The sequence below is a fragment of the Lineus longissimus genome, chromosome 2, assembly GCF_910592395.1.
Source record: "Lineus longissimus chromosome 2, tnLinLong1.2, whole genome shotgun sequence".
Lineage (NCBI taxonomy): Eukaryota > Metazoa > Nemertea > Pilidiophora > Heteronemertea > Lineidae > Lineus > Lineus longissimus.
Window position 1 is genome coordinate 2,843,046 of NC_088309.1, and position 23,242 is coordinate 2,866,287.

At 41.1% G+C, this 23,242-nt stretch overlaps 5 protein-coding genes across 6 annotated transcripts; 3 read left to right on the plus strand and 2 right to left on the minus strand.

Moving 5' to 3' along the window:
• Positions 1-648: 648 nt before the first annotated feature.
• On the minus strand, positions 649-3,121 carry LOC135501384 (vesicle transport protein USE1-like). The gene is made up of 5 exons (XM_064793477.1): positions 3,000-3,121; positions 2,632-2,760; positions 2,047-2,197; positions 1,591-1,766; positions 649-1,337 (listed from the first exon to the last, which is right to left on the minus strand). The coding sequence occupies exons 1-5, from the start codon at positions 3,096-3,098 to the stop codon at positions 1,158-1,160; spliced, it is 735 nt and encodes a 244-aa protein (XP_064649547.1). The 5' UTR covers positions 3,099-3,121; the 3' UTR covers positions 649-1,157.
• Positions 3,122-3,123: 2 nt separating this feature from the next.
• LOC135501379 (stabilizer of axonemal microtubules 5-like) lies at positions 3,124-6,218 on the plus strand. The gene is made up of 7 exons (XM_064793465.1): positions 3,124-3,285; positions 3,642-4,380; positions 4,510-4,738; positions 4,897-5,015; positions 5,247-5,445; positions 5,589-5,677; positions 5,952-6,218. The coding sequence occupies exons 2-7, from the start codon at positions 3,694-3,696 to the stop codon at positions 6,120-6,122; spliced, it is 1,494 nt and encodes a 497-aa protein (XP_064649535.1). The 5' UTR covers positions 3,124-3,285; positions 3,642-3,693; the 3' UTR covers positions 6,123-6,218.
• Positions 6,219-7,770: 1,552 nt separating this feature from the next.
• Positions 7,771-11,527, minus strand: LOC135501372 (uncharacterized). The gene is made up of 2 exons (XM_064793452.1): positions 11,460-11,527; positions 7,771-11,251 (listed from the first exon to the last, which is right to left on the minus strand). The coding sequence occupies exon 2, from the start codon at positions 11,234-11,236 to the stop codon at positions 9,560-9,562; it is 1,677 nt and encodes a 558-aa protein (XP_064649522.1). The 5' UTR covers positions 11,237-11,251; positions 11,460-11,527; the 3' UTR covers positions 7,771-9,559.
• Positions 11,528-12,193: 666 nt separating this feature from the next.
• Positions 12,194-13,560, plus strand: LOC135483518 (uncharacterized). Its single transcript, XM_064764480.1, has 3 exons — positions 12,194-12,411; positions 12,631-12,883; positions 13,091-13,560. The coding sequence occupies exons 1-3, from the start codon at positions 12,312-12,314 to the stop codon at positions 13,455-13,457; spliced, it is 720 nt and encodes a 239-aa protein (XP_064620550.1). The 5' UTR covers positions 12,194-12,311; the 3' UTR covers positions 13,458-13,560.
• A 92-nt stretch (positions 13,561-13,652) lies between these two features.
• On the plus strand, positions 13,653-18,961 carry LOC135483519 (uncharacterized). 2 transcript variants are annotated; one of them, XM_064764481.1, is made up of 9 exons: positions 13,653-13,883; positions 15,062-15,307; positions 15,504-15,640; positions 15,865-16,000; positions 16,230-16,571; positions 16,935-17,090; positions 17,417-17,587; positions 17,827-17,968; positions 18,191-18,961. In XM_064764481.1, the coding sequence occupies exons 1-9, from the start codon at positions 13,796-13,798 to the stop codon at positions 18,633-18,635; spliced, it is 1,863 nt and encodes a 620-aa protein (XP_064620551.1). In that variant the 5' UTR covers positions 13,653-13,795; the 3' UTR covers positions 18,636-18,961. The 2 variants fall into 2 exon arrangements, with proteins under 2 accessions (XP_064620551.1, XP_064620553.1); XM_064764483.1 differs by having other exon boundaries at positions 17,830-17,968.
• The last annotated feature ends 4,281 nt before the right edge of the window (positions 18,962-23,242 follow it).

Below are 23,242 nucleotides of genomic sequence, written 5' to 3' on the forward strand. Positions count from 1 at the left end.
CTTGACTGGACATGAACAACAATACCCTTTTTGAAGAAACCATATCCAATCCATCAATATTTCCTAACCACCACCCTCCTACCGTCCTATCCATGAACTCATTAACTTTTCTGAAGTGTTTTTTAAGCCACCAACGTCACGCAAGTGAACAACTCCCGCCGCATGGCTTGCTCAATTGTCTCTTAAACATTGACGGACATCTTCTCGAAGGGGACTTTGAAAACTGCAACACCGGTGTATATTTGTGGTGGTTCCATCTATGTTTCATGACCAATCCTACAAGATGCTCATCAGCCCACTTCTCTCCCATGGCAGTCAAGGCATTCATGCTCCCAGTAGTTTTAAATCGACTGTCAGCAAGAACAGTAACATCTAACAGCTAGCTTTTTGGTCATAGGGAGGGGGGGGGGGGCAAAAACTGTTCTTTTAGCCTCCATCAGTCTGAAAACTTGCCTCCACCTGATGAAAACATGTCTTTTTGTGACCCGAGGGGGTCAGGGGTAAATCCCTTCCCTGGCTAGTTGTCTCTTCACATGGTCATGATTGGACTGTTGCACATGAAACTGGTCCTGACCTCCAGCCATATGAAACAACAATCATCATGTTCCAGTAAGCAAAAGAAAGCAGAAGGTTCAATTATGTCCAATGATAAATAATTTAATTCTCCTTAATATGTTGTGAGATAAATTTACAAATAGATGATGACAATAAACACTGATGATAAATGCATTGACCATTTACATCCCCAACCTATCTATTCCTTTAGCACACTATTGAGCAAATTGCATTCAGCCCATGTCATATCTCATATGACCTAAACAACATTAACCACCATTTTAAGGTCAATTCATAACAAGCTTGGCCAAGCCCAGGCAAAGTTGCTTATTACACACTAAAGGATACACTTTAGAATATGTGACTTACTGATGTGAATGCCTACAGGGGGATGGGTGGGGGGCTGAAAATCAGTGGTTAGATGGGTACGTAATTTATGGACAACCCCTTTCTGAGTGGACTCCCAAACCAAACAATGCTCTTTGGAATTATTCCTTTCAAGAGAGCACATTTTATGATAACTATCTTGAGGTAAATGCCAATTATGAAGAAACCACTGAAGCAAACAACATGTATCTAGCATAGTGAAGATCGTTCAAACATTATCGCTTTGGGAAGAGCCTAATAAACAGCACCATCCATATGAAAGTGAAACACACTAATGAGAGCATGATCCAGAGTGTCCAGTTACATGACTTTTTGGTATGCACCTCCAAACGTTCACTCTCCACTTTTAATTTGGCGTAGTTGCTGTCAGCTACCTTGTTGGACTCGGCTAACCTCTGAAAAAGAGAATTACACCCGGACTGAAGGAAGGATTCACATGATATTTGAATTAGCCTTAATGACACATACTGCACACCTGGGGTGGTTCAGCAAGCAACCAACTAATGGTAGCAAGTGCTGCAGTCTGGTGTTAAGGCGAATAACTGATCAGTGTTAACTGACTGAATTTCTAATTGGCACTCATGATAGTTCAATAGGTTGTCTTTAGTTGGTACTGAACTGCATTGCAGACTACTCCCCAACATGTACCTTGTTATCATCCTGTACTATTTTCCCAGCAGCTGTCACATTTGCTTTCAGATTGCGAGCCAGTAGAGACATTTCCTCCGCAATTTTCTCCTGCATTTGATTGTGATGAGCTAATACTGTGTCCAGGTCCTCGCTGTCTGGTACATTTCTCTGACGGACACCGTTTTCACTGGGTTCTGAAAGAAAAAAAGCAATGCAGGAAAGTGACCAATAAGGAGTGGATACTAACCAAATCCCAATTTTGGAATCGGTGACAATAGCCAGTTCACCTTCATCCGTTTAGAATAAACTGTGACTAAAATATAATTGTTAGTCAAAAACATCCCGAAGAATAACTGAAATTAAGTACTGGTATATCACAGACACCCAACTTTGTGGGAAGACTAACATTAACATGTTCACATATCTTTCTTTTCCTTTTCTTAAGAATCCAGCAGAGGAATTTGAATGACTTACTATCATCTATTCTCCCAAGTAATTCATCCCTCATCTGGTTATGGTACTTGGCTTTAGTTTGGAGTAGAAGTTCCTTGCTGTGAGATCCATCACCAGACAGACTGCTTGATGGCAATTGGTCTGCAGCAAAGGCCTTATCCGATGCAGAAGTCTGAAAGAAGGGAACAATCTTTAGCTCAACAAGAAGACTATCAACCTCACCTACCAATTCATTAACTGGAAAATAGCCTTAAATTAGTAAAATGAAGTGTCTTCTAGTAAAAATATGTGAAACATGTGAAATAAAACCCATCGCCAGAAAACATTGGGAATGACATACAACAATCCAATCTCCATCCCATGAACATGTATGTCATTTCACTACATTGATCTGCTTTGTTACATAATACATGTGTACATTGATCTGCTACTGCCGCGCCTTAGCTAATTTTCAATAGTCAGACTAATACCAGGATTTCCAGTTTAAAACATGTATGCAAGCAGTCAATCACTTCCTTCACCTTGACTAATAACTCTGTCATTTGGAATATACACTAGAAGTTATGGTAAAATGGGGAGTTATCAATAGGTCACTGCAATACTTACAAGTTTCTCAGCTTCAATGAGCCCTTTTAAAAGCTCCACTTTGCGTGTGTACTCAGTGAGTGTCTCCTGTGAAGGTTTACATGGGGCCCCGCGGAGATCTGTAAGTTTCTCTTGAAGAGCACCAACATACTGAAATAAAGCAGAATCAATTACCGGGTAGGCCTAGGGCAGGCTAGTATATAGTATGATCTCCCCTTGATTAGGAACAGTCGAAAATAGATACAATTCAGTCAAACAATACACATGACCATACGCGTGATATCGATTGTCGGACACGTTGTCCTTTACTTCAAGTGATTGAACAAAGGTTATGCCTCAACACCAACCAGAAACCACAGCATGTCACAATGCATATAGTGTCAAACTACCTTTTCAAGGCGCCAATCATTACGGTTTCTGTCGGCTGCCATCGCTTCGCAGCGATTTAGCAAGCGCATAAAATTTGTTTCCAATCGAGTAGAAGCCATGTTGGCACAATTTTCTATCTCCACGTGATGTGGCGAGTGGAGAGCTCCGAACCAGGAAGTAAACATGTTGCCTGGGCGACATGTAAACAAATCTATTGAATGCGATAGACTGTAGACATGATAGACTTCCTGCATGAAATCGTCTATTGTTAATCAAACAGGTCACTGATAGTATTCAATTGGGGTGGTAAGTGTTATCAGATTGGCCAAGTCACGTTTAAAGTTGTCATGCTCCAGTTATAGCCAACAGAGAGAGAGCGCGTGAGAAAAAAAAGTCAAAGAGAGCAAAAAAACAGTCGATCGCAACCGCAATGGGCACTGAATGGCAATGCCAGTGCACTGAGTGCTACTTTGTTGTCGAGGCTTTTTATGTTTATCAAGAATAGCCCATGCAGAAATGGTCTATCAGTATCACCCTACACCCATGCAAAAGGTGCCCCTGGCCTTGAATTGATCCCCTTGGCTTTGGCTCCCCATGGCCACTCCCACTGTTATTACCAAACAACTTGATCTGTAGTAATGATACCACTTCTGTATTTACAGGGAAATAAGGACAGGTGTCAAACAAACGCAGGTCAAAGAAGAGGTTTTCAATATGTCTCTTGCAATACCTAGAAATAGTGTGCCTTTGGAGAGGCAGATACAGCCAATTAAATCTGGGACAGACTTTCTTGAATCGTCTACCTTCAAGATGTGTCAAGATCCTAATGTGATAAAACCTGCTTATCTAAGCACATTCAAAAGAGATTACCCTCCTCACCCATTTGGGAAAAAATCAGCAGCTGCTGAACCTCCAGCCCCTGCTCATGTCATGCATGGGGATGTCAGGTTCTTTAACAGGCAGTTTTCAGAGACTGTAGCCGAATTTGAAAAGCAACCTGCTTCTGGAAATATATTAAAGGATGCCCACACAAAGCTCAATGCAACGAACTACAAAATGGATAAAGACTTGACGAAGTTTAATTCCTTCCATACTACGCACAGTCTCTATTTCCCACCCCACCATCTGAAGGATTACAGCGGATTTAAGAAAACTGTTGATAAACCATTAGAGAGCTTCATACCACAAGGAGATAAGGAGAAAGCCCCTTACCCTATGTCTGATTATAAGGATCACTATCAAGGACATGATACCAGCAAGGTTGTGGTTCTAAAGGCACCATCGATGCATGCCGGGGGACCACCAACAATAACAGGGGATGGACGCCTTCAACAGTTCGATACAACACATAATGATCAATTCGATGGGAAATGGGAACCAAAAGTGGCCACACTACCTGCAGTAAGTTATTTACATAACACAGACTAAGGACTATCAAGTCCACTCGCTCTTTTAAGTTCAGTTTTAGTACTTGATTGGTGAAAACTCTTTTGCTGAGGCCTTATTCAGTTTGCTTCTCCCTAATTTCAGCCCACTGGTACCAATATACCTCAGGGAGACAAAGAAAAAGTCGGCACCAAATTAACAACTCAGCAACAGTCTTACCAAGCCAATGACCTATCTGGTGCCAATTCATATGACAAGAGTCTTGTGATGAAGAAGCTGGGCTTCACCAACTTCCGTCTTGATGATGGACATGATACATGGAACACATACGAGAGCACCCATGGTGCTGCCTATGGACCCATGCCTGCTAATAGTAAGTTCTATTATGTCAAATTGCATTGACGACACACAAAAGTATTGATGCCAAGTATTCCTTGATGTCAGGCCCTTTTTCTGAGGTTGCCTGTCTTCTACCTCTAATAAATATTGTAGTCTATGCCTCTGCAAACAATTCAGAATTCATATTTACAGTTTCTAGGAGTCTGCCTGCCCATCATCGCAACCATAGTGACCTCCCTCCAGGGGATTTGGATGCTCGCCGAGTGATGGAGAGAGTCAGTGACACAACGTACAAGTTTCATCATGGAACGGTAAGATTTTGGTCAATCCGTTACAGTTAGGGGAAGTTTTAAATGTTTGTCATTACCATCTTTTACAACACGAAACTTGACGACACGACACATATGACATCATGTTCCGTCTTAGCCCTGGATCGAATCTGTTGCATTGGAATAACAGGGGCTGGATCAGTTAAACGAGAGTATCTAGAGGGCTGGTAAAGACTGTGTAATCTCATTGTCGTGGTTTCCTTTCCATTCTAGCATCCTCATTTGCCCAAACCAGTGATAGAATCTGGAGCCAACAAGAGAACCAAAAGTAATGTCTGGTTTGGGGAGCCAAGACTGGCCAGGACATTCTATGACACGACTGTAGGGACAGAGTTCACCCCAGCTGATGTACCTTACAAGTATGACAGGTCCAGTCTGCATGCGCCTAGTTCTATACCATTGGACTATTATGGTAAGTAACCTTATGCTTGCTGTATAGATTAAGAGATCTTAATCTATGCATGATATATTACTTTGTCATGGTCTCGTCTGACAATGTCTACAAGAATATCAATAAAAGAGTGTAAAAGATTTGATATTTTAACATTTTTCCAGGGAAAGAGCTGACAACCCCAACGAATAAGTCCGACTTCAAGAATCCACTTCAGGGTAAAATGATTCCTAACCATGAGGCTGTGGAAAGGGTAAGTCAGTAATTTTCATGGTTCTCCTGGACATCCTGGTAACTCATTTTCAGATAAAAGTGATCTTAGGTTGTGACTTTGTCCTTACAAACACTACTAGGTGCCTGTCTTAGACAGCAACATTTTCACAGTCCACAAAAATAATGGCATGGCGGTAAATAACGCTTATATGAAAATTACAGCTTCTTTTATGTGAGCTGAGACCATACAATTTTCCTTCTGCACATATCCATGTGAAGATACCTTCATTCTATTTTACCTTTCTTACTTCTAGCTGCGGCGGACTAACATCCATCCACCAACTGGAACCAGGATCTTCTCTACAGAACATCTGGAGCAATTCACACCCAAAACCACTGCTTTGGAGAAGTATGATGCTGGCCAATTGCAGAGAAGCTCTGTTCCTCTTGGAACTATGACAATTTCTAAAGATTCAAAAATCTAGAGTCAAATGATAACAAGTAAAAGTCTTCACCATAATGTGACCCATCATAGTTAAACCAGGCACAGGTTGCTCTAAGCTTGGCAGGTTGCGACAGACTGGTCAGTTCATTTTACTGTTGTCTGCATTTTGTGAAATCTTAGTACATCAATTGTTCTTCATTATCTCCTGGTGTCATTGACATAAGCTTATCTTCTGAGCGACATACACTTGGTTTTGCTGTGACGGATCACATATTTGAAGATAGTTTGCGATGTAGTCTAACTGGTCTCAGCACATGATATATCACTGCAGCTGTGATTTGTAGCATTGTCCACTCCAGAGACTTGACTTAAAGAGAAAACAATATTTTTTGCGTATTTGCCAACCGGTTGTGATTAGTTAGTATGATGTCTATCAATGTAAAGAACAAGTATTGACGTAATTCAGCATTCATTGCTGCCTGTGCATAATTGTGATGTTCAACTTTTTTGAATATCCCAGGATTGTTTGTGAAATATTTTGATAGTTTTGTGGTGTATTTTGACTACTTGAGTCTGAACTGTAGTTTTTTACCTGCTGTTATATCTTTTAAATTACATTGTGCTGTGATATTTCTATTTACACATGTAAAATTTGAGTGACTGAATTCAGTTGGAAGTGGCGCTATATAAATCTCATAGTTATCATCAAAAGTATTAAATACAACTCTTGAGTGATCTGCCACTAGACTTGCCGAACCTTTGCTGTGACCATGTCCATTTGTCATTAAGAGTAACCTGAATAATTATGTTAAGTTACTGTGTTGATTTTCTTGGAAACTTGTGATATAGGATCATCTTACTTAGACATTTTTCCAGTATTACTGTGATATTATACATTTTTCTAATATTTCTTTATCATGATTTGTCGCAGATATGATAACCAATACTAAGGCTGCAGTAACATAACTGTATTTTGGAAGAAATCTTTGGATTGTGGCAAAAGTTCTGTTTTCAATTAAGTATTAGGCAAAGGTCATTAGTCACACTCCTGGTAATTTGTAACTCTTGATCTAGTCTTTTTGTTTTATAGCCTACCGGTGATTGTTGTTTTTTGTGTTTGTGTAGATTTAGACTTTCATCCATTGATAATGATGATGATTATGATGATGTAACTGAAATGTTGTTTTGCTTTGTGTGATATAAAGAGGGATTAAATTTTATTCAAAAACAAGATTTTAAAATTGTATCACACTCTCTGTCAAGTCCATTTTATATTTGCATCAAAAGCTTCTGGCAACTCCATTCTGTTTTAACTACTAAAGTGTTACCATTCTTTGTGTTTTTTGTGCTTATATTTGTGTTATGTGCATTTATTTTTGTGTGCTTTCTTTGATGGCAGTATATTTGTTGACTATTATCAGTGTGGTTTGCACTTGTTTTTGATTTATGATCAGGACTTCTGAACAGTAGTTTTACACTGTTATTGTTTGAAAACTAATATAGTGTTATGCCCCGTTTTTTTGGTGAATGTTAAAAACCTTAGCGTATTTTCTTCATATAAACGTATTGTTTAAGGGTTTTATTGATATTCGAATAAAGACAAAGATTAAAAGGAAGGCTAATGTTTTATTCTTGTTTTTTGTGACATCCAAAATTGTGAAGATAGTTTTGGTGCACATTTTCTTCATTCATGCTTTGGTCAAGATGGTTAGATCAATCTGCAGATGGATGCAGGGTGATTACAAAGGTGTGGGTGATTGGTACATCCTTGACACTTGAGGACAGTATAAAGTTGAGGATGAAAGGTACATCCTGGCGTAAAGAGGACAATATAAAGTGAGGATGAAAGGTGCATCAAGGCGACCGAGGGACGTTAAATGCTAATGATGAAACCTTATATCCAGACGACTGGAGGATGATATATCAGTGTGAGTGCAAAACATCCTTCCAACAGCACCTCGGGGTAGTTGAAAGTAGATAGAAAGTCTAAGACAAATGGGACATCATGGTGGGAGGATCTTAAGGTATGCGGCAAAGTCACCCGATGCGCCGTGGAAGACAAAGTACATCCAGGCGACATGATTTCCAGCATCTTCTGTTCTCCTCACTGTTCCTCTGGGTCGGAGACCCCTTTCACAATCACCCAATGTAAAGTCAATGAAAGTGCGATTATGTCCCCGCGACAGAGCGGCCGCAGAAAGAGACGGTGTTGTGCACTCTATTAGAATTTGTTAGTAAAACGAGTAATCTGGTAGTTCCGATTGCATCAATTGTGAAATAAGTAAAAATAGTTGTGAAACTAACCAATAACAAGTTGTTCTAGCTTGACATATGGTAAAGAATTACTATTTCGATAGTTGAAACATCGGTGTAACAGGAAGTACTCTAAAAGGGGGGCTTATTGTAAAATAAGAGTTAATTTTAAGAGTGCGCGTACACGAGAAAACTATTTGCACAGACCACTGACCCGTTACACGGTTGCCCCTCACCTGACGATATATTGTTGAAATTATCATATCTAAAGAAAGTATTTTATTCATATTGAATGTCGGAATTCCAATAAATTATTTCGCTTTTTAAAAATAGTGTGGCTTATAAAATGACAAATGATGACAGTTCGATAAATGGTATAATGTATTAGTCCAGAGGTTCTCTCACAAGCAAAGTTCTAACCTATTCAATTTGGGTACCGTAGACATTAGTTTTCCACAAGTTAAAACCAGTGCCACTGTGACCGAACATGCCCGAGACATTATGATGAAGGAAGTGACTACTTGGCAAGCCCGGCTTACCAAACAGCGACTTTTTCTTGTCCTGAATGGAGAGCCGAACTCATTAATTATATTAAAGTAAAGTCTCCAGCTCGCCAAACAGGGTAGATTTTTTACCTGTTTGGCAAGCCCGGCTGGCCGAACAGGGTGGCTTTTTAGTGCTGTTTGGCAAGCGGCTCTCCAAACAGGACAAAAAAAGATGCCTGTTCGGCGAGCGGCTTGCCAAATAGACCCCGGCCTATGATTAAACATTTATTCTTTGGTTGGAACGCCGTCGTAAAAGTGCACACCACTCAGGGATTGGGGGGAAAAGTACTAATTACAAGAAATTAAAAAAGGGGTATATGATAATACTTCTGGATTTTTTTAGTTTCTTGTAATTAGCACTTTTTGCCTCAAATAATTGAGGCACATCGGGCAAAATTATATTTTGGGTCAGAATCTACTGTTAAGCAGTAACAATATACTACAACTACGTAAGACGAAGGCCGGGGCCGACAAACTGAAAATAAAATTATATGCTCTAATAGTAATAATGCACGTTTGCGTCTTTTGTATTCTTCTATACGATACTGGCAAATACCGTATTTTTGGTACATTGTATTGAAATGCACCTATCTGCATGTGTGTTTTATATTCTGCTACGATACTGGCAAATACCGGTACCGTATTTTAGGGATTGTCTAATTATATCCCGGATGATGATTTATGTCCCTGCAACTGCATGCCCTTCACTGGACCTACGAGCGGAGTAGATCAGCCTCAGAATCTCCTGTTTGTGCCTCTCATCTCGCAGCATTCGGATTCGATCCTTGTATCCTGGTTTTCCACAGCCCTCCTCCATGCTTATCAACAGCTCGATATATTTGGAGGCGTCCTTGGGCACCTTTGCCAAGGCAACCTCTTCTAGCGTGTCCAGGCTTTCTTGAATTTCTTTCACCTTTTCTGCGATATCCTGCAGCACCTTCTTTAGGGGGGTTTTGAGATGGTTCAAAACCTGTTCAGAGCGTGATGACCCTGTCAGGATGTCGTCGACGGTTACAGCAAACTCACTCAGCAATGTCTCAGACGACTTTTCCACGGTTTTTAGCTTTCGCTCGTAGACATAGCTATCAGAGGTGTGCTTCGTGTGACTACACTTATCTGGACAATGTCTGCACATTCCACCTGGCGTCATGGCTAAGCATTTGCTCCGGCTCCGGTCATCAGTCGTGCAACACGGTACGTGACAAGTAAATTTGCAGGTTTGGCAATTCGTCGCTTTAGAACCATCCGTCAAAGGTACTGTATCCAGAGATTCCACTTGGAAGAGGAGCGTGAACGTATCTTTGTCATTGATCTGGCTAGTGTTCTTCCTTACCACGTCCTGCATACCCGTGATTAAGTTCAGCTCATTGAGTTTACTCCCAATCTGCGTTTCGAGGGAGCTGACAGATCTTTCAACCTTTAATCTCTCACCCAAGGTAGCTCTTGTCATCTTCGATGTCTTGGCCGGCATATTATCCAACGTTTCAAAGAATTTGCTTGTCTGGTTCTCTCTTTCCTCCCACCAAAACTTGGATAGCATATTGTAACGTTCGTTTCCTTCCCTGGCTGGTACTTTTAAAATGTCCCCGTTGTTGAAGTAGAAGTCCGCACTATATGGCAAATGTGCCTCCTCCACGACTTTTTTGGCTGAGGACTCACACTGATCAGAAAATGTGAACAAAATTGAAATATTTTCTCCTATATCGGCTCCAAAGACCTCCTTGATGCATTTAAAAACGTACTCTTCAGACGCGGTTAGTTTTTGCGTAGCCGCAGTGACAAGGACACAAACACCGTGAATACTGTGAATGTCATCGACTTCTCTATCAACCTGAGGCACGCCGAAATATTCTTCGAGCTGCTCTCTGATGTGCTGATCGGCTGCCATTCCCCCTGTAGACTGAAAGCCCGGCGAGTCCACAATGGTGAGACTGTAGTTGATCCTCATTCCAGGTTGATGGTTGATCGTGTAGGAGGTGACTTTATTTGTATCGCTGGTGACCTGGGTAGCCTGTTTGATGAGCTGGAATCGATAGCTATCCCAGAACTCAACGCCATATACATAGTTCAATAGCCAATTCGCAATAGTGCTCTTACCGGCGCCTGTTTTCCCCATCAGTAATATCACCTTCTTTGGAGCAGAACTGGGCGCACCAACAAAGCAATGGTTGGTATCTAGATGATATGCTTGTTGCCCGACCAGCGGGACTTGGTACAGGCCATTACTCTCTGGTCCTACAAGCCTAGATAACTCAAGTAAGGTTCTTTTTGCAGCACCAGCAGCACCAGCACTTTGTGCTTCTCTGTTATCAGCTGCATCACATTCTGCAAGTTCCTTGGAAACTGCCACTCCCATCTCTTCGCACAAAACCTGTAAAAACCCAATATAAATTGCATTTAATATCATGATTATAGTAGTGGTGACAGTACATGCATGTCCACTGCTTGTTGCTCTATGATAAATGTAAATAGTTCAACATTTTTCACAATATATGAATAACTGTCTTGTATAGGACGTCTCCTAAGTTATTCTCAATGAAAAAAAGGTGTTTAGTATATACGGTACAATACTTTCTTACCTTCTTGATGTTATAATGATATTAATGTAAGATATATCTAGCATGACCCACCCTCTGGCAATTTCAACTGCGCAATGGGGACTTTGATTTGGTACCTCTGTAAAGTAGAAGGCAGAAGAATAAAGTTGACCTTGTTTTCGTTGAGCTTTGTGATTATAACACTGAGACAGTTCTTTTTCTGTTGGTCTTTTTTTAGGAAGAACGTCAGAGTTTAACAGAGGTCCCATAAATCAGCAGATTTCAATGAAAGGATTGTGTCAGGGAAGTAGCACCATAAATATATCAAGGATGTATTCATGGCAGAACTGAATGGAAACTAACACTGTAAGGCGTTTTTAATATTTATATTAATGGTTGAAATCATATATAAGCGTGGATTATATTTTTGTTACGGCCAACTTATTTTTTAAAGTGAGATTATAGGCAGCGCCCTGGTAGGCCAGGTTAAGGTATTTGAAATCAACGATATGCCTTCACTACCTCAATCACTATATTAACAGATTAAGGCCTGTGCGAAAGGAATGCTCATTATTTAAAAACTCTGACCCTATTTCCGAACAGCTCATCACCTGGAGATTACGAATGGAAACCTTATTCATTTTATTGCACCGATCCCTAGTACCAAGTTTATCAAGAATAATGCTAGCAGTTTTGAATTATTGATATTGAATTTTGGGGCAAGTCTAACCCCGAATAGATAAGTGACTCAATTCGGTCACAGATGTGTGTTGTGGACTCAAGAACTTGGTGAGTGGTATTGGTCAGTGTTCCAGATCAGAAAAGTTTACACGGACTAAGAAAATATGTCAATCAATGCATGTTTAATTGCGATACATGCTAACATAATAGCTCATGACTATAATGGCTGTCCTGAGACATTCTATTAAATCAATTCTTGTTTACGTTCTGTGTGTCTTCTACGCCAAGGCAGAAACAACGAAGATACCAACCCGTAAGTAAAATAATCCATTTTGCAGAATCGAAACCAAACCTATTCTGATAGAAGCAGATGTGGCGGGTCAGTGTCCTGGAATAAACCATATCAAAACCCATTGCTTTTTCACTAACACCCGGTCGGTAAGAGCTAGTTCAAGTGAACCAGCCAAATCACTTTCTCGACGTGTCACCAACGACACGTATCAGTAATGCTGTTTAATTTCTCACATTGCAGAATTTCCCAACAGTTCTTCAACCACCTTTTCATCATCGACATCTGATGATCTAACAAGACCAGTCTCTGTCCATTCAACCACTACCACAGAACAATCATATTCGCCTACGGACACCCCGATCACATCCACCAACTCAACTGCTCCCGAGGCAGAGGGAATCGAATACAAACCATGGGAAGTGTTCGGCGTCATTCTGCTATTGGCGCTCATTGCCATAGGAATATGCGCGGGAATAGTTATCAAGAAGCGAAGGTGAGCCGAGTGTGGTGAGACAGAGCGAACGCAAAGAAAAAGAAGTCTGGAGAGGTAGTTAAAGCAAATAACTTGGTGAAAGTGTGTGCGGTGTTGTCGATACTATCATACATTTAGTACAGATGCCAAGATATACTTAAAGAAGTTAATTTTTGGTACACTAATCTTTCGAGGTCAGCAATTTAAAACATATTTTCTCATTTTCAGGCGACGGGAGAACCGGGCGAAGCGCCTAAAAGATGAACCGTCAGTTCACTATACGTCCAAGTGGAATAGAAAGAACACAGCAGATCCTCCAACGAAGATATTCTCATCACCAGTTTTCGTCGACCCCTCTTCTCAAACTGTGCGCGAGGGGAGCGAGCGGTGCCCTTCAGAGGACTCCGTAATCTCATCAGAAGTGGGCGAAATCCGTATGAAAGAAGATGAACTATCGCCATCTTTGAATACTATCCGCAGCGACGACAACATACAAGGCATTGGTGGTGCTTGTAATGTGCAAAACGACGTGAAGGAATCAATTTATGACGTTCCGCCCGTTCATCATGTCGACACCGCAAAGCTAGTAGACTGAGGATGGACTATGAAAAAACATATGATTTTGTTTCTTCGTAATTGCAGCACTAGTTTCCATTGGCTTACGAGTAGTAATTTGAATAAATAAGTAGTGATTTAAATATTGTATTTCTTCTTATGGTTTATAGCCTCTCAAGGCTAAAGTTCTTGGCCCATTCCAATCGGAGGGGTATCTTTATCAAAATAGGACAGTGTTAGTCATGATGATCTTAATGCATTGGTTATCGTGGCTGAACTATTTTTTCAAATTCATTTAAGCCTCAATACAGTTGGTAAGGGAAATGACTGAGCACTAATTAACTTCAACTCTAACACTGAGGTCAGTTGATTTCAAACATGAATTATTTTAACACGATTTCGATTTGGATATTGTGGATTCTGGGCTTGACGCAAGATCTCGTTCAAAGCCAAGATCTTGTCAACAGTAAGTGTATCTCTGATAGTCCATCAAGTCTGAAAATGACTTCAATGGGCAATATTAGTATGGGTAACATTACTTTGAAGTAATCTGTCTTTGGTATGGGTAATATTGTGTTACCATCACATTCTTGAGTTGCAGAAGGCATAGTAACATGACAACATAATCCTGCCGGTTATTGAAGAAGTTTTAATTAGTTGTATCACAAAATGATTGTTCTATCGGCCATTTCTGCACTTGAAAGACTCTGACCAGACCATCAATGCATTGTTATATTCCACAGGTCAGCAGACCACTCGTTTGCCCTCGACATATATTTCATGATGACGAGATCAATGGTTTGACAAGATAAGGCATACTTCGAATTAAACATTTTTGAGATTTTAAAAACCTCTACGTGGTTTTCGACAAACAAATATTCAGTCCGTCGAGGTTTTTCAGCGAATGAAAAAAAACCTCTTAAATCTAAACAACCCTTTGAGCTTTTCCGACATTTGTTACCGAAAAACCTTAATTGGGTGATATTTGTGTTTTAACCTTTAACGAGTTTTCAAAAGCCCAAGGACCATTATGTAAATTGATAAAATGCTCAGAGACAACAAAAGGCTATAGCGTACATTTATGATTAAAGGGTGTGTCGTGAGCTGAGAGAGTAAAAAGTAAAGTTGATTCCTCCGAACTATAAGTACCCGATCCCGAATCATGTTTTTGATGATTATCCCACTGGAGAGCTATTTGGTGTTCGTCACCTATACATGAACGTAAGAGGAACTCACCCCGGTTATTAAAGGGAACTGGAACCGCCGAGCGTTATTCAACTTTTCGACTTTCACCGCCCGAGAAAGTCAAACTTCCAACTTCCTATCCGAGTTCAGATTTGTAGCTCCGCCCCCAGTGCCCGAGCATGCGCAGTTCAATTTCTTATTATTGAGAATCATGTGAGAATCACGTGAGTCATGCGATCTTTCATTCATGAGTTTTCGTAGTAAATTCCATAGTAGTGACGTCACTCAATGATTGACAGCTAGGCGCCATGTTTCATTCATGCCTCGTTCTGATCACCCGATACGCGGGAAATGAAAACGAGGTCAAACGAACTGGCTTGGCGGTTTCAGTTCCCTTTAATTATTTGCTCTTGGTGATGTCCATGTCTCCCGTTGATAGAAACCATTCTCATTTACCAGGATGCGTGACGCCCAAGTATGAGTTTGGCGAGTACTGCTATGATCATTCTGGCTCGGGGCAAGGTCAGACCTGGAACCATGCCTGGGTAGACTGTATGAGTAAGGGCGGCAGGTTGGTGACCATCCCGGATAGTGCCACACACAACTACATCACCCACAATATCATATGGAGCGAATTTGGAAAGAAAGCAGAGGTGTGGCTCGGAGCCGTTGAACACTATAGTCCATGGAAGTGGGTTAGAACAGGTGAGCTGAAAAACTAATGAGAGGCAGTTCTCCCATTTTTTACTATTTTAATAGAAAATCAATACCCGTCATTCCTTTTTGTTACTCGTCCAGCCTGGCAAAGCCTTGCCATATAACGAAGACGGCAATCGCACTACATACAAACATTCTGATGTGTTGCTTCACATATGTATTGTCTGAATACCATTCTTCTCAGGGAAACCACTTCTCAGTATGACCGGCTGCTATGAGATAGCTAGTGGTGATCTTGGCACAGAAGACTTCACGATAGATCAGATCATTCCGGAGAAGTGTGTTCAGAAGTGCCTTGCATCCAGGTTCGCAATTGTGCAGGTGAGTTTCAGCCCTATCAAAACGAAATCCCGAAGGATTCAGCTAAACTCAAAAGGAAGACACCATATGGATTTGTCAATCAATCTTACAAACAGTCATAACTTTGAAGATTAATAGCACACTGAGGCACCTAGGCACAGGGTATTCTTCATCAGTCTGACTTCACTGGTTCAGTAGATTGAGGCTCGAACCCTCATTCATCTTTTCGTCTCTCTTCTTCCTAGGGGTCGCGCTGCTGGTGTAGGGAGACAGTCGGTTCCTACCCCGATGGCAAATGCTCCACTCCCTGTGGCGGAGACATCCAGCTGAGTTGCGGTGGAGAGTCCGCTATCAATGTTTACCACACACGGGCAAACGAAGGTTAGCTAATAACCACTTAAGAATCGCAACATCTTTGACGGAACGTAGGCCTACAGACTTGGCTATGCAATCTACCTTTTATCTATCTATTCCTTCCATCCGATGCTAACTTCTTATCCTTCTAGTCACATTTATCCAAATTTTTTTTCTTGTTTTGAGCCGTAGCAAAATATCGCTTGTCCAAAACAATTGACAAAATGTAGAGATTTTTGTGTTCCTTTTCATTCAGGGACCTACTTTAACTGGACAAAGACCTCGTTTATAGACGGATTCAACTGTGTTGCTTACGATAAAGACAGTAGAGGATGGGTGAATGCCACGTGTAATAGCCGGAATGGGTATGGGTACGCTTGCCAGGACAAAGGCTTGTTGCACATTGAGGTTTACGATGACAGCAAGACCTGGTTTGAAGCACGGGAAACATGTGCCAAGAAGGGCCCAGGTTCAGATCTCGCAAAAATCGACAGTGCAGCTTTAAGTGAAGATATAGCCAAGAAAGTAATGCTGAGGACGAACAAACGCTTTTGGATTGGGGCGACTAATCGGGAGTGGAAGTGGATACCGAGTCAAGGTGGGATTTTAAACCTGAATGGTTCACTTTCACTTTACTTTATCTGTAAAAGGGACAACCCTATATCATGATCATGCATTGTTTGTCACTCCAAGACCAAAGCATCTAATCTGGAGAAAGATGTAGAGGAGAAGGTTATCGGGGTATGTCGTTAGAAAACAACCAGTAAAGCAAGCATTGCTGATCGTTGCATTGTCTATATGCAAAGCGTTATCATAAGCCGTATTGTATCAGCAAATAAATGTAGTGGGATGTCTCTAGAAACTCATTTACTAGGGAATTTAAACCAAGAAAAGAATAAGAGACTCCTTGCATGGCATAAAACAAATAGACTGCATACATAAATTGCAGGTTCAATTTCAGTGCCCGTGATCTACAGCAAGTGGTTTGATGGCTATCCACGCGGCGAACAGAGGTCGTGCCTAATGGTGAAGGGTCGTGTTGGGGAAGTGTTCTCGAGCCCCTTTTCCTGGGAAAATGCGGACTGTAACGCAACGAAACCATACATCTGTCAATATTGTAAGTATACGCAGAGATCCATCTTTCTTAAGATATTTTATTTTTAATTGAAAGTATAGTTTTTGTGTCGTTGTGATGCTTTTCAGCGCCAACGCCATTGGTAGCTAAAGATTACAATCCCAGATGATCTTTAACTTATACCATTTTCGGTTAAGACAATCGAGATATATACATTTGTATGTGTATATATCATCAATGATTCATAAGGACAAGTGTTTATTCTTTCTTGATATTATATACATGTATATACGGACATATATTTCTTGCAAATAATGGAATTGACATTGATGTCAGCAGAAATGTATAACAGACAGCTTTCATTTCAGATAAGTACAAAACCACACCCTCATTAACTTCAACACAATCGACAACCACCGACGCCGAGACATCTACCATTAAGGAAGTGGAAACGACAAGCGGTGGTACACCGAACTCGAGTGACTTATCGCCCATTGTGAAGACAGATAAAACATCAGAGCCAGAGCAAACCACAACAGGTCAGTACCTTGTTGATAGCCAAGTTGACAACGCTCTTCCTTGGTAAGGTCTGTAGTCAGGCAAGGATCCAATAGCAGTAGGAGGTGTCGCTTCTTCTATATAGCTGTCGTCCACTACGCTGAGCCCTGACGTAAATTTCAAACATCTAACTTCACACACAAACAACTTGCAAATTGAGTTAGTTGAGTGCTTGCCAATTATTTATAGCAAAATAGATCTTCGTTGGTTTTCGTTTCAGTAGATGCTTCCCACGCAAACACTGGGAGGCAGGAAGACAAAGGGGGACCATTCCCCATGACATTGATCGTGGTGGTGATCGTCATCTCACTGGTTGCCATTGTTCTCGTCATCGTGGTAGTTTACGTTGTAAGAAGAAGGAGGTGAGCATAGGCCTAATCTTCTTTCCCACTACTTCCCTCTTGGTGATAAAGCTTTTGATTGTTTATGAGCACGACGAGAAGTCCATCTTTCGTGCAAATTATTTTCTTCTTTCGATTATATAGTGTTAAGTGGTCTTTCGCAAGTGCTTTTGGTCAACTTGAACACTTTAGAAGAACATAAAGGTCATATGCAGTGTACAGCAAGATGTTATCTTCTTTCAGGTCACAGACACCAAATGGTTCAAAACCTAGCAAAGAGAAATCAGTCCATTTCTCCCAGAATCCTCTCTATAAGAGTTCCGATAATGCCGTTGACACGGATGAGAATCTTGCTGTAAACATCTATGGGACCCAAGATGATTTAGCGTCGAGCCTATACGACAACCCGGCCAATAAATCTTTCAATACAACGGGGCCTCCGCTTACCATTCAACAACCCGCTCCAGGTGGAGTACCAAGATACAGGGTAGAAGGTTCGGACCATCCTTCCAACTATGTTGTAATGACGATAAAAGGATCGAGGTCACCGGCCAACGATATGCGACGAAGCGATGACGAGTATCTGGCAGACGATACACCTGATTTGTATGTGAGTGCGGATCAACTCGGTGGAGGTGTTGGGGGAATCTCAAATCCTATTTATGATATTCCTTCAAATGTAAGATAGTGTATTTGTGGACTGATTTCAATACATGCATTCTAAATACCGGTACGGATTCATTGACTTTCCGAACTCCGACAACATACAACAACATTTGACTTGCAAAATGACTGTGATGAATAAAACCTTTGATTTTTACCGTACAAATTAAAACACGCATTTTACCCTTATAAATTATCCTTCGAAGGACTATAGATAAAGATTTGTAACTTCGAGTTTTCACGGAGTGACAGAAGTTCGCCGGACTAGTGTTCGTGCACTTGTTGGGGGAGACTAAGGTATTTCGTGGGGATGTCAGCGGTTGGGTTACATAAATATAGCTTCTTAGCCAATGTAGTCATTTCAGTGTTTTTTGTTACATAAATGTTGTAGCGTTATAGCCAGTGTGGAGCGTTCGCTCAAATATTTAACCTTCAGCTGTATATCTAACTAGTGGCTCCCTAAGGCTGTTTATGTAAGGTACTGCATGCTTCAGTCTCTTAAGCGAGGGAAGCATCAGGCCTATTGCCAAAGACCATGCAGAGAGGTAATTAATTGAGATTACATAAGCTGCTCCCATCAATGAATATACGCACACGGGCCTTGCACACGGGGAGTTTCTTCCTACAGAAACTAGCAAACGTGCTTCGGATCTACCAGTTAGTGCTTTTTCAGCAATTCTGAAAGGACTAAACGAAGAGGAGATTGTATTTCACGGATCAACTGAAGATGCATGTATTCTACTGAGGATGAAATTGCAAAATAATCAGGAGGATAGTTCCTCACCAGGCACTGTACATGTATCTATACGTGTCTTGACTGAATGGTGTGTCTTTCGATAAAGGCTTTGTGTCGGGTTTTTTTGTATTTACACCATTTCCTATATTTGGTACGAATCGACATATAAAACCAGCTGTTGTTGCTGACTCCGAAGGGGCTGGTGACTCCGAGCACTGGCGGTCAGTTTCATCCTCACACGTCTTTATCTCTTCTGTGATTTTGCCTGCAATTTATGACCCTCCTTTAAGAAAAAACTAAATGAGCAGCGCATTGTACGTCAAGGCCCGTTTCAAAGGATTCAAATGAGAGGACCCATCTAGTTGATTACGAAGGATGTTATGATGACCGGTAAAATATGTTGAGAGTTCCTTTCTCGGGATTATTAGTGATGCTCCTGCGGCTGGTTCAGGTGAAAGGTATGTCTATTATTTCATATTATTTGAGAATAGTTAAGCAATTTTAAGTAGTATACAGTGCTTATGTACTGTGCAGAAGGAATATAATTCAGATATAATATTCCTATTATTAGCGCAAGGTCCAAGTTAAGACCAGATTGAAGTTCTGATCTGTTGATAGGCAACATGTACATGTTTTCGAACGACAGCCGTAGGATTCTACGGATTCGTCGGGGACGGATCCCTCAGTTCCCCGTTTTCAAGTCACTAGTTCGATGATCCATCACTCATTTTCTAACTTGAAATATGACGTAACTTCTCCCAAGGTGCAACATAGCAGCCTCGTCTAATCGGAAAGATCGTAATAAGAATGGCTGTGTGTAGGCGGCATGCTGCTAATCAATCAATAAATTAGTTCAGTTATCAATAGCATAAAAATAACAGAAACAGATAGCTCGCAATCTGTTTCTGAAAATATGCAATGGAAAAAAAGAGGAGCATGGCCTAATTACATTTGAATTGAGCGACTTTTTATGATCAGGTACGATATCTCGACCTATATGACAGAAGTTTGTGAAAGCGTTTTCATTCACCATATTATTACCTTGTCGGATTTTTTTTCAGCATCGTGTAAAAATGAGTTCGATTCATATTGTTACGAGTATTCTCGATCGGCGAAGGCGTGGGACTTGGCCTTGGTCGAGTGTGCCAGGAGAGGGGGCCGCCTAGCCATGGCCCCTGATCAACATACCGAAATATACCTTACAAGCGAGATTATATCGAAGTCTGAGCGACATGAACTCTGGCTTGGCGGTACATCTTACTTCACTTCATGGACATGGGTGTCATCAGGTAGGAGGTTGATACCCGGGTGCTTCACGTACAATATCTTAATTAAATATACCTTGAATATAAACAGCGTTATCAGAATGTTAAAGACATTAGTAGCAAATGCCATTCCTTAGGGAGACTGAGCAAGACCAGCTGGGACATGTTGTACGAAAAGTCAGAGCAATATACGTATCTAAAAACTTCCGGCGCACTTGATCATCTGTTTCATTAGCATTATTCACGCCTGTCCGAGAAATTGTTTTGTCACTCGGTCAACCAGACTCTTTTGTTGTGTCTTTCATTTTCCAACTCATTGTTTAACTTCGTAGGAGAAGAGCTGCTGAAAAAGAGAGGTTGTTTTGAGATACCAAATCCTACCAAAGCGTTTAATAACACGAACATGATCCCGGAAGAATGTATCCGCAGATGTGGAGGATCAATGTTAGCCATAGTTCAGGTAAGAGGGAGACACATCCGATGATGTCCCGGCAAATATCCGAAATATGTCGTCCCAACAGAACACTGTTACATTGATGATTTCTCCTTTCAAATTTCTTGGGAGTAGTGCTTGCAGATTCCTCACCTATGTAAGCTGGCACAATGTAATTAAAACATCGATTCCCGTATTCGAAAGAACGATTACATCTTGGTCCATTTTTCTTTCGTTGTTGTTCTGAAGGGAACTCAATGTTGGTGCCGTGATACGGACATCAATAGAGATGAGTATCAAAGAGGGAGATGTACGATACCATGTAGTGGTGACGACCATCTGATGTGCGGAGGGAAAGAAGCGGCTGATGTTTACTATACTCAAGAGAAACAAGGCAAGTATATCAGCACAAAGAGGTTTTGTGAAGTGGAAATGATAATCTCTTCTTTTTCAATTGGGGTGCTTGGACAACACGGTAACGAGGTGCCAGGGTGACAGTTATTACTTAACAAAGCAACATATTCACTCTCCAACGCTGTACATTTCAAGGTACTTACTTCAACTGGACAAATCAAGCATTTTCGCATGAGAACAACTGTGCTGCGTATGACATAGTTAGTGACAGTTGGATGAAGGTGCCATGTTACAGCCGAGGGAATGGCTACATCTGCCAAAACAAAGGTACGTTTCGGACCATTATTCTACTTGTATTTCAAAAATAACATAACATGAGAAGTGAAAGGTGACTGAACGTTGGCGCTTTGCCTGTAGTAGGCATACCTAAGGGATTAGCACCTTTATATAGTTCGATAAACAGATGGTTATAGCGAAGTATGTTTAAGAATTGTTTCAAAAGATGTATTCACCAGCTATCTTCGTAGACGAGGTGTTACTAAATACAAACTATCCAGTGTCTCGAGCCCCGTAGTCAACCCCAGTGCCCGGGCCCCAATGCCGTTGCTAGAAAGCCGGGAAGAAGCTACTGCCAAGTTTGTTATGCAAAGTGCAAAGTTATTCGCTGCCTTTATTGCTATACATGGGCCAAACTTCTCAAGATGATCCATTCTAGATATCTTCTTTGTTTCAAGGCAGTGGCGATTTAGAGGTTTACGACATTGATAGCACATGGTTCGAGAGTCGGTCTAAATGTTCAGGTCTTGGATCTGGGTGGGACCTCGCCCAGATTGACAGTGCAGCTTTAAATCACGAGATCAAGAAGAAAACAGTTTCTTTAAAGAAAAGACGTTTTTGGATCGGGGCCACGGATGCGGAATGGACGTGGCATGGCTATGGTGAGATGGATTAGCTTTACATGTGTCTAACTTTAATCATCACTATTAAATACCGGAGAACATACAAATCTATCTTACTTCTATATTGCTTTTAATTTGTCATTACTTGATCCTTAAGCTACTACATGTATTTCGTTCATGATCTTTCACATCCAGAACCTATGATCTACAGCAACTGGCTAGATGGCCATCCGAAAGGGCCGCAACAATGCCTTCTATTGAGGCAACAAGGCAAAAACCAATTCTACTGGGAAAGTGCAGCTTGTAATGAGCAGAAACCGTACTTCTGTCAATTCTGTGAGTAATTTTTGTATTTCTCATACTAATATTGATGATGCTAGATTAGATTATGTAACGCGATAGTCTTTCGTCGTGTCTGCAACAAACCAGTTCCCTTTTTCTCAATAGGTTAAAACAAAGCTTGAAGAACGTTCTGATAACTAACATATTTGAAACACAACATTCTGTACTTCCGAAGTGTGTCATTATTCAACGTTGATCAGATGGCGTCGTCGTCATCTTTGCCAAGTGTTTCACGTCAGCTGCGTCTATACTTTATACAGGGAAAGACACATACTCTCCGGATGACGATGACGAAGAAACGCCCTTGGCTGATGACGCAACGCCAACCTCTCCAGTGGAATCTCCAACAGTGCTCACTAATGTTCTTGCTGTCAAAACGACCAGAACTTCTATAACAACAAATCCTTCAGCAAATCAAGGTGAGGAACTTCGATATAGATATGTATATATCAGATGACTGGCTGTCTTGTTCTGACAAAGGCAACTTCATCATCGTCGCCACATGCACCAAACACTAGATTCAATGGTGAAGTCTGGTTTCATACGGACCTGCCGTCTGAGGAAGAGACAGAGCCAATGCTTTGACGAAGCACTGAAACTGAA